Source organism: Solea senegalensis, linkage group LG4, assembly GCF_019176455.1.
Source record: "Solea senegalensis isolate Sse05_10M linkage group LG4, IFAPA_SoseM_1, whole genome shotgun sequence".
NCBI classification, from domain to species: Eukaryota; Metazoa; Chordata; class Actinopteri; order Pleuronectiformes; family Soleidae; genus Solea; species Solea senegalensis.
This window is the reverse complement of record NC_058024.1, coordinates 16791473-16807950: the sequence shown is the minus strand read 5'-3', so window position 1 is coordinate 16807950 and position 16478 is coordinate 16791473. Positions and strand designations below refer to the sequence as shown.

The 16478-nt window shown below is 40.7% G+C and overlaps 1 protein-coding gene across 2 annotated transcripts in view; it reads left to right on the top strand.

Moving 5' to 3' along the window:
* LOC122768291 (metabotropic glutamate receptor 4-like) overlaps positions 1 to 16478 on the top strand; it is a 155259-nt gene that overhangs the window by 24988 nt on the left and 113793 nt on the right. For both annotated transcript variants that reach the window (XM_044024178.1, XM_044024177.1), the window contains exon 2: positions 12413 to 13471. In XM_044024178.1, coding sequence (XP_043880113.1) covers positions 12875 to 13471 — 597 coding nt within the window. In that variant the 5' untranslated portion in view covers positions 12413 to 12874. The remainder of the gene's footprint in view (positions 1 to 12412; positions 13472 to 16478) is intronic.

The following is a 16478-nucleotide window of genomic DNA, read 5'->3' as shown; positions in this document are numbered from 1 at the left end:
AACAATTTGCAGTCAATCAGCGCTGAATAGGTCAAGTCCAGTTTTTATGGGACACGTTACACCTGTTCATGAATTTATTCATATCTGATATCTCAGTTACACTTTGTTGCACAAGGAGCACAGGCATCATTTGTGGTTGCATTGTTGGTGCGAGGTCAGAGCTGATGTGCTTGCATAGGATGCTCACGTTCATTGCAGAAGATTGCATGGGAGCTAAATAAACGCTGCTAATTACATTTCCAGACACTGGCTTTTCTTAATTTTAGTTGGTTTCTGATAGAAAAGTTCCCTTCATATATATATGACTATATCTTTGTTGGACACATTGGGCAGTGACTGTGGGAAGAAAAGAAATTATAAATGAGTTTTTGTTGGTGGTGTCAGTTAATTAGCACCTGATAAACTGGTCAGTGGAGAAATCCACATGCATACAAATGCTGATGAACCAGAACTGTTTTAAATAGCGGGGTAAATTATAAGAAATGTCTCATGCAGGCAGATAAAAGGCTTTAAAAATGTGACACAAAACCATTATAAATTAGGAAAGTTCAACAAACGGTAGCATACAAAAAAATAAATAAATCACTAAATGGAGAATTAATGGCACCCATTCAGTGTCGCACAAAAAGAGCAAAAGAAGTTTTAATCAGGAAAGTTTTTTGTTTTTTTTACAGGAAATCGCTTGTTACACTTGCAACTTGTAGAAAAAAAAATCTCATTAGCATTCTAGGTTATTTTATAAAAAAAATGTCAAGTACATAATTTCCTCTTTTGCTCCTGGAGAGTTTTCACAGTTTTCAGGGGCAACTTGTGAAGCTATGTAGCGTTAAGAGATTTGTGAATCACAACATGAATGCACAGAGGCAGTTTTATAATCTGGAAAGAAAGAAAAAAAAGTTGTTTCTTCCTTTGTGTTCAAATACTTTTGAGGATGCATAGTTGTGCTGTGTCACATGGCAACTTCACACATGTACAGACCTGGGAGTTTGGATTATGTGGATTATGTGAACATGTGGATTATCCTTACAGCAACATGGTTTGGTGATTCACTTTATGTGGCTGATTGTTGCTGCATGAACTCATCTATAGTTGAAATGTTTGACAGTGAGCTTTTCAAAGTTAAGGCAAGCTTTCACAAACTTATATACTGCACAACAATTTTAAAGCCTTTTTCTTGTCTTAAAAATAAATCGCCTGCACTGAAAATCAGTCTATCCAATGACAGGTACCTTATCATCCAAATATGGACTCTTGTAATGACATTAAAATGATATTGATTGATAAAGGCTGCTTCTCAGTCATGTTGTCACACTGCACAAAAAGAGGACAAAAAATCAAACCAAAGCCATGTTATACTCCATTCACCTGTGGTCAACATATCAGTGGTCTGCACTAAAATTCTCCCACTGCAACATCTTCATTTACAGGATTGTCTGCTTTTTCCCCCCCCGAGCTCGACAACAGCTCAGATCTGTGCGAGTTCTTGTCACATTTCACCACAACATTTTGGAGTCCTCCTTATTGACGGGGCCCTGTCACCGACTCCCATCACTGTTTCCCTGCAACAAAGACACACGAGCAGTGACTCAGACGCTGTTGCCAGATTGTGACATGTATGACGAGACAAAGCAGGTGAAGAGAAGGATATGCAGCCGACACACACTGACCATTCATTACATCACGAGTGCCTATACCAACCAGTTAAAAAAAAGAAAACGCTGCCATGCTGCCAAACATGTCAAAAGACATCTAGTCTTTAGAATCCACTAGCTCAGATGTTGAACTGTTATTGCCTCTAACCCTTAGAACATATTTCCATTACTACAGTATATACAGAGGCTATAAGACTGTGAAATATAGAGTGACTTATATCCTTTTTTTCAGCACAACCTAAGCAATCTGATGAAAAATCCCCATTTCATTTACTATATAAACACACCTGAGCAAAAAGTACTCTGCACAATTTTTGCTACTTTATATCACTACTATGAAATGACTCATAACTTAAGAAGACGAAAAAACACACATACCCCCAGGATGTCCATATAAGGAGTTGTAACTTATTCCCTCTGCAAATTACCACGGGTGCACCTGTGGCACAAATCCGTGCCGCATGAACTCTAAGGATTAATCCAGGCATGTTCTAAGTCCGGCCTACGGGCCAGTAACGGCCCTCGGTGAGATTTTGTATGGCTGCAGCTTCGGTTTTATAATTTATTATTTATGGCCAGGACAAAAAATTAGCCTTCAAAAAAATTAGCTATATGCACGAGATATACACTCATCTCATAATGTTATTTGACTCCAGATGTGAGTTTTTTTTCCCACTCCTGTGTAGCTTAGATTTGGTTACATTTCCATTTAAAAATGATAATTGTGACAAAGCAAATTACAAAACAGTGCATTTGTATGTAAATGTTACCGATAAGAAAAAGGTCTGAAGTGACCAGTGGCATCCAGAAATCTTCACATTATCAAATCTGGCCCTTGTTAAAAGTTTGGACACCCCTACTTTAATCCATACATGTGTTTGTAGAATGATGAGGACTCTGTTAAAAATATAAATAAAAATAAGAAAACATGAGTTCCACTCTTGTACTCACAGAGAAAAACCTGTTTTGGAACACGGATTCTTGCTGAAGGTACCTGTATAGGTAAAGGAACAGGTGTTCCCACTCATGGGCTGCCAGTGTAATTCAATCAATTATGCATCAGGAAAAACATTTCCATGCGCTGCATAATGAAATACAGTGTCTCCGTGGAACAAACTATAGACAGAGCACCTGGTGTTACGAGAAAAATCTGTACTTTTAAAAGACAGACTGCGGCAGGGGGCGCAGTCGTCCCCTGCCGTCTGACAAACCAGTATAAATCAGAAATCAAGACACGTCACATGTAACATCACGTGGTCAAGATAGTCAAGATAATAATTAAAAAAAAACCTTGGTTTTCTGTCTGGCTCAAATATATAACTGAGTAGACAGTATGAACCTTTTTGGACTTTTTGGGGTTTTAAAAAGTTGTGAAGTTCTAACATAACTGTGCTCAGAAAAAGAGGAATTCTTGTTCTCGATTTACTCCCCATAGTTTAGCGATGTGTGTGTGTGTGTGTATATATATATATATGTAAATATGTATAATGTGACACGGGCGATGGCTCTGATCTTATATGACGCGTGTTTCTCTCTATCACCAGCACTTTACATGTGACGTTTTCATGTGAGAATTGATGGGATTCAGATTCAATAAGGGGAGACTCAACGTCACACTACAGCTCTCACTCAGGCACGTGATGTTTGTGTGACTACCCGTTGCTTTTTTTTTTTTACCTCATTATGTTGAGAAATCACAGAACACTACACTCCGGTGCACTTCCAAACCACGTGTTCCTGCTGATATTATGCCCTCGTTTTCCATACGTTGTTGCTTTGAGTGATTCTTGTGGAATTAGGTGTCTCAGGAGTGCAGGTTTGAGAAAAGATAAATTCCTTAATCCTGACAAGTGGCAGGTCCAGCTCAACAAAGACAGTTAATCAATCTGTCTGAGAGGTAGCAGCTTCTCGTATTGACTTTACCCCCCCGCCCCTTACACTTTCTAGGACACACTACACTGACAGCTTGTGTGTCGTGTCCCGTCTTCATGTTACAGCAACTGCACATACAGTATTAAGATGTTCTAACTGTATTCTTAAAAACAACAGAGTTGGGGGAAATAAAAAAAAAAAGGAACCCTTTGAAGCATAAGATGAAATACGATAGGCATCATTACCAAGCGGCGCTTAGAGTCAACAGGAGGCTGGAGATACTTCACCTCATGCCATCTTTTTACTGGACCATTAACCTGCCACACAGAGTGAATGAGAGCAGCCTCCAGTGCCAGAGGCTTTGTGAGACCAGCACGTGTGCATATATTTGAACCTGTACTTTCAAGATTCAAGCACTGCCTCTCAATCATAGTCGGTCCATCCACACTTTGGATGTGATAAGTATGGGAATTTATAACTTGGTGATCGATATGAAATTCCCCCCAAAAGGAGAAGCCAAAGCGATGACGCAGTGAATGTAAGCGTCTGAGAGACAAGGCCGGGGAGTGAGGAATGTGTGGGTGTGTTGTGTTTCATCATTATAGCAAGATGATAGTCACTGAATCAGTCAGTCAGCAACGGGAAGTCAACAATTTTTAATATGCTCTTCTGGCTCCCTGATGTTTCCCCCTCATCTTCATCCTTTTTGAGCCGCATGAGATTTCTCCCTCCACTCTTCCAGTGCAGGAGAATCAGGGCTTGTTCTCACATTTCCGTCCATTTATCTCCTGCTAGATGCAGCTCGGTGATCTTAGCCCTCCATTAGCCTGCACAGAAAAAGCATCCAGTGCAAGTAAACAAAAAAATTTAAGGATGGCAAATTTCTCCGTTCCCCCTTTGTTCTCAACCTCTGCCTTCCAAATGACTTTACGAGATCATGAAAAGGACACATTACATTTTGCTGTGATGAAAAAGCACGGCTCTGGCCTTGTTTGCGTGTCCTAAAATTCCGATAGCATGGCACAGAAATGGAGCAGCTCTCTGGTGTGGTTGTCATAGGGTTGATATTTCACGAGATAAATTGCACTGGAGTTTTCTCAGGGTTCTCAGGGAAGGGAAATCAAACGGCCACAGTCAGCCATTGCATAATATCATGTCTTAGCAAGATTTACCACACATCTCAGGGTTCTAAATAAATCACAACTGCCAACTGCATTTTGTGGTTTCTGTAATTAATGCTCCCACGAGTTAAAATATTCAAGCTCCTCGCTCCTTATGTCTCACAGTGACAAAACACCTCATATGATGAGGGGAAGAGAAAGGAATCATTTTATTTTGTTTAAAGTTAGTTTTCCCACCGGACTCTGCAGGCAGTGAGTCATACATCATGCTGCACGCTCCCATCACAGTGAGTGAACACGACTATTAACTTCATTTTTAAGGTATTCACATGATCTGACCATATCTTTTGTTCTCTTAGTTCTTTGTACTAGGGCTACATCAATATTAATCAGTTAATACTTATTTACTTGTAAATTACTCACCAACCAACCAAACCAATAATCTATTGATTATTTTTTTTTTTTTGTTAAATACAATCAAATTATCTGACTTCATGTAGGTTTTTTATTTGCTCATCTATGACATTAAACTAAATATCTTTAGTTTGCGGATTAGACATTTGAAGATGTCTTCATTTTTTGGGAAACACTGATCTACGTTTGACACCATTACGACATTTTATGGACCAAACAACTGCTCAAAAACATCAGGAAAGCCATTAATATAATGATCAATAATAATGAAAATAAACAAGCAGATTCCAGATTTACCAGTCAAACTGATTGGTGAATTGACAGAATTCAATTCATTTTGATGAACCAAATATTGTCTGTTCACACATGATACAAAAGTGATAAAATATTGAACCAATTACAACTTGCACATGCATGCCTGATTATACTTCATATCATATTAAGTGCATATATAACCATATGTATACACAACAGTATGTAGTGCATTTTGTTGCATCAGTTGTCCAGCAACCTGATCATATCTGTGGAAAGAAATGGTCAGTGAGACAGATGGTGAGGGATTTGACGCTCTAGTTGCCTTTTGGAGATGGGAAGTGCAAGAATAAAACATGAACATTGTGGCTTTTGCCCTTAATGATGTTTTGGGGTTTTCCTTTTACTGCCAGTTGTGTAGGTGTAATGAAGCCGTGGTAGTTCTGTGCCACTGATTTCTGCTGCTGTTTTACAGTCCTTTGGAGCATGACTGCTGTCCTGAGCAGTCATGTTACCCAACTACAGTGTGATGCAGCCTGTCAGGACACTGTACTCTAAGGTGCAGCAATAAAAGTCCACATGGGCTTTTACTGCGATACCAAAAACATCATGAGATAATCTTATAGAAGGTTCAACTCTCGGCCCAACACTTTTCCTGGCCTTGGCCTTGCTAACCATGTCTCAGTTGTGAAATTTCCATAGATAACTCGATGATGGAAACACTAACGTCTAAACGAGAGCCAATAATAACAATATTATTCATATTAAGATCATTTTCTGTGGCACCAGTTATTGAACTCTCCACGTCTTTGAACTCTCCACGTCTCCATGTCTTTCCTGCAGACCCTTTCATCAACTGCTTATTGGTGATTATTGCAGCTTATGGTCATCCACTGATTGTAAGGTTGATGGTATGATCCCCAAGCCCTTCAGTCCTAATGTTGAAGTGTCCTAAAGCAAGACACTACATCTCCCAAAATGTAAAGTAAGTGATGTATACATGCAATCCCTTTACCATTAACACTGTGGCATCATCAAAGTAGTTGGTTGAGTCTTGAAGGTTCAAGTTAGTTTTTGAGGGATAGGGTTAGCTGTGCGAGAAAATTCTAATCTTCAGCCAATTTTAAGTTTAATTAAGCACATGAGTTCATATAACCAGACCAACCATAACTTAGAATAAGACACAAACTAGGCACCTTTTCAAGGTTCCCTCCCTAGATACAAGGCACCAGGCATCTGGACCTGGTACACTATCTCAAGTCTTACTAACTATATGTATCAGACCTGGCACACTGCTCGCCAGAATCTGTGATGATGCCTCACCGTTCAGGTGTCAGGCATTGCCTCAGTTCTCCTGTCTTAAAATAATAAATATTTGACTCTGACTCCAGAGGTTCCATCATTTTACATTTTGATAATCAAAATCTCCGTAACAGATTCCATCTCAATAATGTATATATTAAGGTATAGATTAAGACCATTGTTGCACATTGAATTGACCGTATTGATTTATCCTTTCAGTCATTGTCAAGCAGCATCCTCTAAGCCTCCACAAATTAACCCTCATCACTCCAGTTAGAGTCCTCAGAGCAGCTTCCCTCGAACGATCTGCTGCACCACCAACATGCTGGAGTGTCATTTAGAGATACCCTCCTTTCCATCTGTGAGAGGAGAGCTGCAGCATTTCTGCAAGTTTACCTGGCTGGCTTTGACATCTATGGAAGGGAAACTGGATTTGACACGTTGAACAGATGAAAAAACACGATTCACAAATGTGCATAATGACTGTGTGAAGATTTTGGGTATTCACAAAGGCGTTCTAATTTACACACTTAAATACTAAGCAGTCTGTGGTAGTGATGAGGTGAGACGGGAGGGAATAGGGATTAATCTTGCATTCCTTATTCAAACAACATCAAAGTCAGCACTGCTGAAGCCTGTCACTGGACCCATTGGACAGATATGTGATGAACAGTTGGACAGACAGACAGAAAGACAGACAGTCTTTCTATTCAATTATAGAATTAGAATTAGTTGTATTTGCACACACAGCAATCTGACCATTGCATTTACACAAGGATCTGAACCAGTGACCATTTGGTTAAAAGCCCAATTCCCCCTCCACTTTACCATGGGCAAGTGCAACAACAGATGTGTTTACACTGCTTGGTTTTTCATTGTGGATTTGAACACATCAGTGAATTCACAAGTAACACTGTTGTACACGTTAGGATCTTATTTTTCATACACGTCAGTGACTATTTTGAGCTGGGCTAAGAAGATTAGAAGGGGGGGATAATATTCTTAAATTAATAAACCCTTACCCATACAAAACGTTTGTACTTTTATGAAACATATCGTTGTGCTGGAAGTTTTACTTTGAAAAGAGAAGAAGTGACATAATGAATCAGAATTCGAGATTACGAATCAATTAAATGATAAATGATGGCAGCCTGACTCTCATAAACTCACAAACATCTCTCTAGACCTTCTTCAAATATCATTAGACATGTTGCAACACTTCCTAAACACACCGAATTGTCTGTACACTTGAGAACAATTGTCAGTGACAGCTGTGTAGGTGAAGTGAAGCTGGGTACAATGTTAAAACACACCCACACTGTGTCTCCTTCTGCACCTTCAGAGTCAGACTTTCATTTGATTTTTACTTCACACAAGAAAATCTCATTTATTTGAATCATCTTCACTGCAGAAAACAAACACAAGGAATCTAAGTTTTGGTGTGATGCCAGTGAAGGTGTTGGCGTATTCAGCTGCTGCTGCTGGAGCTTACAACACACTTACTGCATTTGCCTGAAGGTTATTATATGGCCTTTTTAAATGGATGCCTACTCTATCCCAAAATATGCTCCAGCACCTGAGGAAAGGTTGTTCCCCTGAAGAATCTTTAATTCCTACAGCTGCCTTTGACATTTTGTGCTTGGAAAGCATTTTCTGCTGCTCTTCTCAGAAGCACATGTTTATTTGAGGTCCTCCATCACGGGCCGGTTTGTAAACGGACACACATTTTGTCTTCTCTTTTGCAGCTTTTTCAACTTCTCTCCTGTGTTCACTGTAGCGCTTCAAATGCAAACTGAGGCAGATTTACTTTGTGCTTGTGTGTTTTAAATTCCCACTTGAGCCGCAGCATTGAATCTAGGTTACAGCTGAACTCTGGACATAAATTGTACACTGAAAGTACTGAGTGAACTAATACTGCACTTTAATTTCAGTTGCTGCATCACCATATGCAGTTGTTGAATAAAACTCCTAAAGGTGGTCGACTCCAAACCCCAGTGATGAAAACATGATCTATATATTTCCACATATGGATGAAATGAAATGATTTATTCAAAGGACATACAGCAGAGAGCAAACCCTGAATGCAATGAGATTTTTAAGATTAGAGAATTAATTATCCACATCCTGGTCCTAGAGGAAATGCTGTGAGATATTAATCTGGAACAAGACAAAGTGAGCTGATTAGCATGATAATGCTTGATGTAATCTTGTGATGTGCAAGATCTTTTCCTTTCAATTTAGCAGCAGATCCTTGTTCAGATTGGCCGGTTTTAACCCTAACCCTATGAAGGGGGCACTCTTCATTACACAAACATGAAGTTTGATGACATCCATGGAATCTTTTATTTTTTGGTTGTGGATCTCCACCACTATCCCTGTCTCCTAAAAATTCACTTCATATACTACACAACTAAAGTGCATTCGGAATGATATTATTTAAAGGACGTGCTCTCTGAAACAAAATGATGTTACTCGTTCACATATCGATGGATTGATTTCGGGAAAAGAAAGAAAGTACCATCCAGTATGATGTAAACCTTGTGTGAGTGGTGTTACACGACCAACACATGAGTGAGGGCTGCACGTCTGCCATGTTGCAGTAACCTTGTTATTGTTGCTGTGTAGATTTATTTTAAGGTAACAAAAGAAAAAAGCTTAACAGCTGAGTGTCATTTTGTTTGTGAATAATTGTGTGTCTAATTTTATTTGTCATTTGTTTAGATAACAAAAAACTCTATTATATTTATATTTTTATTATAGATAATGAAGGTTGTGCCCACATGGTTGGTGCAGTGGTTAGCACGCTTGCCTTTGCAGCAAGAAGACCCAGGTTTGAGACCCGGTCAGAACTCTCCCTGTGTGTGTGTGTGTGTTTGTGGATGTTCTCCAGCTTCCTCCCACAGTCCAAAAACATGCAATATGGGGATTAGGCAAATTGAACACTCTAAATTGACCGTAGGTGTGAGCGAATGGTTGTTTGTCTCTATGTGTGGCCCTGTGATGGACTGGCAAACTGACCTTTCGTTCTATTTCAGTTGAGATTGGCACATTGGAGGATAAAGCGGTGGAAGAATGATAATGAAGGTTGTGATATCAGTATCTGGCACAAACAAACACTTTGTTAGGACACAGTCATGTTTTTTTTACTCATTGCGTCGCAACTTCCTCTCCAGGGAAACACACCACATCATGTTAAAGCTGCAGTAAATAACATTTGGTGATTTTTGTCGTTGGGGATTGAGGGAGGGTTTGTGTGTATGTGAGTAGCAGTGCAGGGGGCGGGTGCAGGTAAGAAGCATTTATCCTGTCAAATGGCGAAACAACTTATTTTTCGTGCTGAAACCTTTTGTGAGCAATTCTTTGTGTTTTCAGACGTACTCCAATACTCTTCGCAGTCATCTCCCTTTACTAGCACAAGATGGCTGTTGTCCGTCTGAAACTAATCACATCTTGTGTGCAATACTGGGAAACACAGAGAACGTGTGAACCTGTTTGACAGTGGTGTGACTGTGACACGCATTTGATTATATTTAACTCACACACATTGTAGCTTTAAATCACAGTAGGATATATTCATAATATTCATTCATTCTTACTAACTTGTGGTGTCAAAATGAACTATGGTCTGCTGTTTGATGAACACTTTCTTACACACCATCACTACCCAGTGTCCACTTTATGACAAAAAACCCCAGCACAACATAATTTAATAATGCAGTTTATTTGTGTGAAACTGCTAACACAGACTGCTGGCAGTAGCAGGAGCATCTCTCACTGCCAACGCCTCCGTTCGCTCTGAACTAAGATATGCTGGGGCATGGTATGTAGTTGGTCACAGGGGCTAAGGTGAGTTGGCTGGCTTTCCAGTTGTCATCCGCTCTGCAGCACTTAAAGTGAACCTGCAGTGAATCAACTCGGAAAAATTACTTCTTACTCAGTAGGAGATAGTCGGGTGTATTCAAAGGACCTTGTCACTTCCAATATGCTCTCAATGAATCTCAGCTGTTGCAGATTCAAGGCTTCAACCCACTCTGCTGGAAAACGTGTCTGCAGCCCTGTTCTGTGACTGTGAGTGCTTAGATTGTTCCTTCAGAGCCTGTTACAGCTTCAGCAACGGCCAGGGTCTAGATATGGATGTACAAGATAGCTTGTAGTGGCATATTTTTTGTGTTTAGCTGGCAGGCATGTGTTGTGTGTGCGTGTATGTCAGGGAAAACAAAAATGGGGGTGGGTGGGAATGATAATGTTGGTCTGTGTGTGTGTGTGTGTGTGTGTGTGTGTGTGTGAGACAGTGTGGAGATAAGAAAACTCCAAATCCAGCTTTAAATCTGCATCAGGTACCTGCTGAGCTTGTTTACAGCACTACATAATCTGAATGCAATGACCCTTACAGAAGCTCGCTTCTGTCACAGAGCAGGAAAATACGGTTCAGCATTTCAGCGGAGCTCAGTTTCAGTGTGTGTAAACTATTTAAATGCCCAGTATCCGCTGCCACCAGGAGTCGGTTTGCCTAATGCAGTCATTTCTTGGATTCCAAAAGCTGTGCTCTGAAATTTGTTTCTGAAAAATATTATTTGTTTCAAATAAGATTTTTCTGAAAATCATATTTGCTGAAATCCTCTTCGTGTTCATGTAAATGAAAACAAATCTGCAGCTCTCACAATACTGTAATATGTGCAACCAGTCATTCAACTCAATTCAGACAACACGAAATGATACACCGGGTTATCTGTCTGGTTCGCTGAGAGCATCAAGGTACAAATAGAGCATGGATGAGGACTGTACTGGAGCTTAGTGGCGTGAATGCACGACGACTGACCTTCCTCACTGGGTGCAGGTGACCAGAATCTTCACAACAAGCTGGAGAGGCATACTGCACTGAAGTAGCGGCGATTGCCAGAAATGGCAAGGGTGCAAGTCACGGTAAAATGGCAGAGAATGTGCGGCCAATGTTCCCAGTTCCACTACAGAGCACGACTTCCTCTGTTTTGGGGGTGGAGCTTTGACAAGACGGCAGATGGGAGGAGATGGGATGTATCTGTTGTCATCTTGCTTTTGTGTATACTTTGGATAAAACAAGGCTGCTGACCATAATAACATAATTACACTTTCAGACTCCTTAGAGCCGATCCCCACTGGTTTGTTGTACTTTTATACTTGCAAGGCACACACTTACAGACGTTTTTAAGACTGTGCCTCTGAGACCCCATATGAATCCCATTAATATAAGTAATTGATTTTGCCTGAAGAAAGAAGAAATGGTCCATTTGGCACAAAGAGGTATCCACTCTATCAGTACCTTTGAATGCCCTTTTAAACCCTTAATGCTTCCAATGCTTTGACAGCCTTTGAATATGTGACATTTGTTGCAGCAAAGATGATATATTTTCCTGGAAAATAATAATTCCACAGCAGAGCCAACAGCACAGCCTGGAAACCATGTAGCAGACGTATCCATTTAAGAAAAAAAGAACAACAAAATAGTAAAAGAATGTCAAAAAATATTGTGATGAGGTTAAGTGCATATGCTGACCAGGTTGATAGAGTGAGAGTGAGAATATGACTCTCACAGCCCTGTCAACTTTGACAGTCTATCGCAGCCTTTTAATTGACTGCAAAGGCAAGACATCAGTTTGGAGGCGAAATTGTATCTTCATTTCACAAAATACTGCAGCAAAAAACGTTAAACCACAGTGGAAAATGTGATATTGAAATGCTCATACCAATACATACCCGTTTACCTGCTCCTCTGCTTCCTCTGTCCACTGTCTCACATCTCTGCTCTTTTTCATCTTTCAGGAATTTGCTCTGAAGCCTGTGGACCTAAGCAGGCCTGAGGGCTCTGACATACACCCAATCCCTGCCCACGGGAGCAGGGGAGATTAAAAACTTCTGATCGAGGTGGAGAGGGAAGAGACATAGTGAGAGAGTGAGAGGGGAACAAAGAGGAAAAGCTTATTGCTCACCTTTGTTCTTCCTAATGCCCCAAATGAAGGATCTCCAATGGAGAGTCTGAGAATAACAGCAGACACAAGAGCAGCTACCCACCGCTGTGGTGAGATGATGGATTGAGGGAATGTAAGAAGAGAAGAGTACAGGATTACATCCAGTGAAGAGCCAGGATCATATTTTATATTAATTGAATGCTGGGGAGAGAGGAGAGACATGAGAGGAAGCATTTCCTGTGCCAACTCCTTCTAGAGGTATTGGAATTAACCCTCACGCTGTTAGAAAGTAACACCTGACTCCTTTTGTTTGCTGATGACTGGATTTGGTCGTACGAGGTGGACGCGTGCTCATTCCGTGGTCATGTTTCAATCTTCGGCATGCAGACTGGATCGTACCGGGTGTCAACAGAATGGCCTGTGTCTGCCACTGCTGCTGCTGCTGCTGTTTGTAGACAGCTCACTCAACACTGCTCAGGCTGCCAAACCCAAAGGACCAGGACACACACATTTGAACTCCATCCGCATAGACGGGGATATCTCCTTGGGTGGACTGTTCCCAGTACACGCCCGAGGCCATGATGGAAAGCCATGTGGGGAGCTGAAGAAGGAGAAGGGCATTCACAGACTGGAGGCTATGCTCTTTGCCCTTGACCGCATCAATAATGACAATAATCTGCTGCCCAACATCACACTCGGAGCCCGTATCCTGGACACCTGTTCCAGGGACACTCACGCCTTGGAGCAGTCTCTCACCTTCGTGCAGGCTCTGATCGAGAAGGACGGGACCGACGTCAAGTGTCTGGGTGGGGGCGCGCCCATCATCACCAAACCCGAGCGGGTGGTTGGTGTCATCGGAGCTTCGTCCAGCTCCGTCTCCATCATGGTGGCCAACATACTCCGCCTGTTTAAGGTAAAACATCCTCACGTCATGTTTGAGTTTGATTGTCCAGAGCTTAGACCAGCAGCATGAATACTGTATGAAACCGAAAACTCTGCTTTTTTGTTGTTGTTGTTGTTGTTTTGCTTTATTGATCGTCTTATACATTGTTTGAATAATTAATAACACTGGCTGAGAAACGAGAGCTACTGAGCAGTGTGAGAGAGCAATATGTATAAAAATCTGCTGCCACATGATGGACACTTTCATAAGTTTCGAACGGGAATCCCTTGGTAAATTTCAGCACTCTGACTTTCGCCCTGGAGAAGTTGGTTGCTAAGCAGTAAGAGGTAATGTCTGCCACGAAACACAAGTGATAAAAAGCATCCTGCTTGATTTCATAGTTTACTTTCTTTTATGAAATGTTGTCTACCTCTCTGTGTTTAATGAATTATTTAACACTCATTTTATTCCCATGCAGCCAAGCTTAATAGCCAATTCTTTGTTTGTTTGCTATTTACAGCTCTCTGCAAAATACACAACATTCTCTTTGTTGGAATTACATTTTACACTGAGACGTACTCTCGTGTGTTTAAAAACATTTCATGGACAGCTGCACACTTCAGCATAGCTATAACTCAAATGGCTGTCAGTGGGACTGACGAGGTAGTGGGTTGTTGAAATTCCCTGGTAATTAGGCCGAGGGACTCTTCCTCAGATAACACTCTCAGATACAGATACAAAAATATGGTAATAATCCAGACTCCAGAGTTCTCCTTCACCCTGATCTCACATTAAAATTCATGTGCTTTTCAAACAATATTCCACGTTTTCTTGCTTTTGAGTGCAGCAAGGCCATGCAGACGGTCGCTGCGTCACAGAACTGTTTCCTGCAGCTGATTCAGTGTCTTACCTCAGTGAGTGTTTACTGTCCTCAAATTGGGTTGTGACCTTATTGACTAACTGAATGGATTGGCTTCCACATTTAAAACTCACAATTAATCCGTCTGTTTTTCTTTCACAGTGTCATTGTGCACAGAGCAAAAGAGAACAAGAGTTTATTTGGCTAAAAAAAGGTATTATTTTGTGTATTATAGATACAGTAACACAATTATCATGAACTGAACTGAATCACTTCACTGAAACGATTTATTTATCTGAGGCAGCAGCCAGTGGGCGGGGCCAAAGTGATTTGTTCAATGCAAACGAGTCAGTGAGTCGCTCAGTCAGTGAGGGAATCCCAGTGTGTCCCCCGAGCTAATGGCTAATGCAGTCAGATGTTCACACTTAGGAAGAACATAAACGCACACACACAGTCATGTTCCCTGTTGTTTTAACTTTTCCCAGTTAGCACAAACTTTAAACGTTACGCTGGCCCATAATGACAGGACAGTGTCAAGACTGAGGTGCCACTGTGATGCGAGGATGAGGACTCAGGCAACTAAGAATTACAGTAAATGTGGCAAAGCTATACCATTTCAAGTCTATACATAATGTAAACCAGCACATAGATAAATACATAAATAACGGCAAATGTTTCAGTGATTATTTAATGCAAGATTGAATTCTTTTCAAAAGTGCTGCACCGTGATCTTGCCACCTTTCACACTGAACGCGTGCCCTGAGTGATATTCAGCGGCTTAAACTGTCAGAATCAGCAAATCCAAGAGCAATGACAAACTGTAGATCAGAAAAAGTCCCCAAAACATGCGTCAATCACCAATATTTAGCAAGGACATTTCTAAAATCTCATTATTTAATAAAGAGTCTGGTGTATTTAGTGACGGCACTGCCGAAAGCCGGCGATCGTGAGCTTAATCACAACCTGTTCGGCTGTATTTCAGTTCAGTGACTGTGTCAGACAGAGTCTGTGCTCCGGTCATGCAGGAAGTACTGAATGACTCAATGAACAAATCTATTGAACAAATCTTTTTAATGAACAGATTCTAATGATTCAGTACACCGAAAAGAACTACCTTTCCATCCACAGAAATTCTTTAAAAGGAATCATCCCTTTGTTTATTTGCCTTAGCTTAGATCATCTTTCGCCTTCATTCTGATTTGTTATTTTTATTGTTATTACTGACTTTTGATTTCCAAAACTTAAACCATTGTAATTTATCTGCAGAATTAGTCTGTCAACCTGAATGAGTCAGTAATTGTTTCTTCTTCTCTTTCTAATGTTATGTATACATTTTTCAAGCATTTAATCATCAAACAATTTCATCTAAAAAGGAATTACAAGGAGTAGCGTAGAGTGATGGAATGGTGGCAAAGCAGTGTCTCACGGCCTGTTTTTTTTTTTTTTATTTATTGTCACCGCTGTAATAGACACTGAGCATTCAAAGAAAAACATGTTGTTCTCTACAACATGTACCAATCACAGACGTGTTCTGCAGGAAATACCCTTTGTAGTGTGTGAGGCTATTATTAGTGAGCCATAATAACTGTATGTGCACTTTTTGTTCCATTGCAATCACAGATTTGTCGATTGAATGTGAATCTTCAGGTAGAACATGAGTTGTAAGCTGGGGACACGCTACACAACAGACAATCAGTTCACAGATTTTTTGACTGAAAGACACATTTAGTGACAGTTTAAAGGGTAAACAAACACAGACAACAAATGCCTCGCTGTTACTGTGATTTCAACAGTTTTGTTATTCTCGCTACTTCCTGTTGTCTTCGTCCTCTGACGCTATTTCCTGTGTCCCACCTACACCTGGGCAGCATAGTGGCACAGTGGTCAGTATTTAGGTTAGCACTGTTCAAGAAGCAAGAAGGTGCTGAGTTTGCATGTTTTCCCCATTTCTGTGTGGGTTTCCTCCCACCATCAAAACATGTTGGACACATTCGGTCAGGTCGGTCCTTGTCGCAGCTGATCAACCCCCTACCTGACCTCCACATTTCTGTTGTATAATGACAAAACAGATGTTTTCATTGGCTGTTGGCAACATGTGTTTGCAGTTGGATCGGTAATCAGTACACGCAACCCGATGGTGTCCAGAATCAACAATTCAAACATGTTTGACTGCCTAAG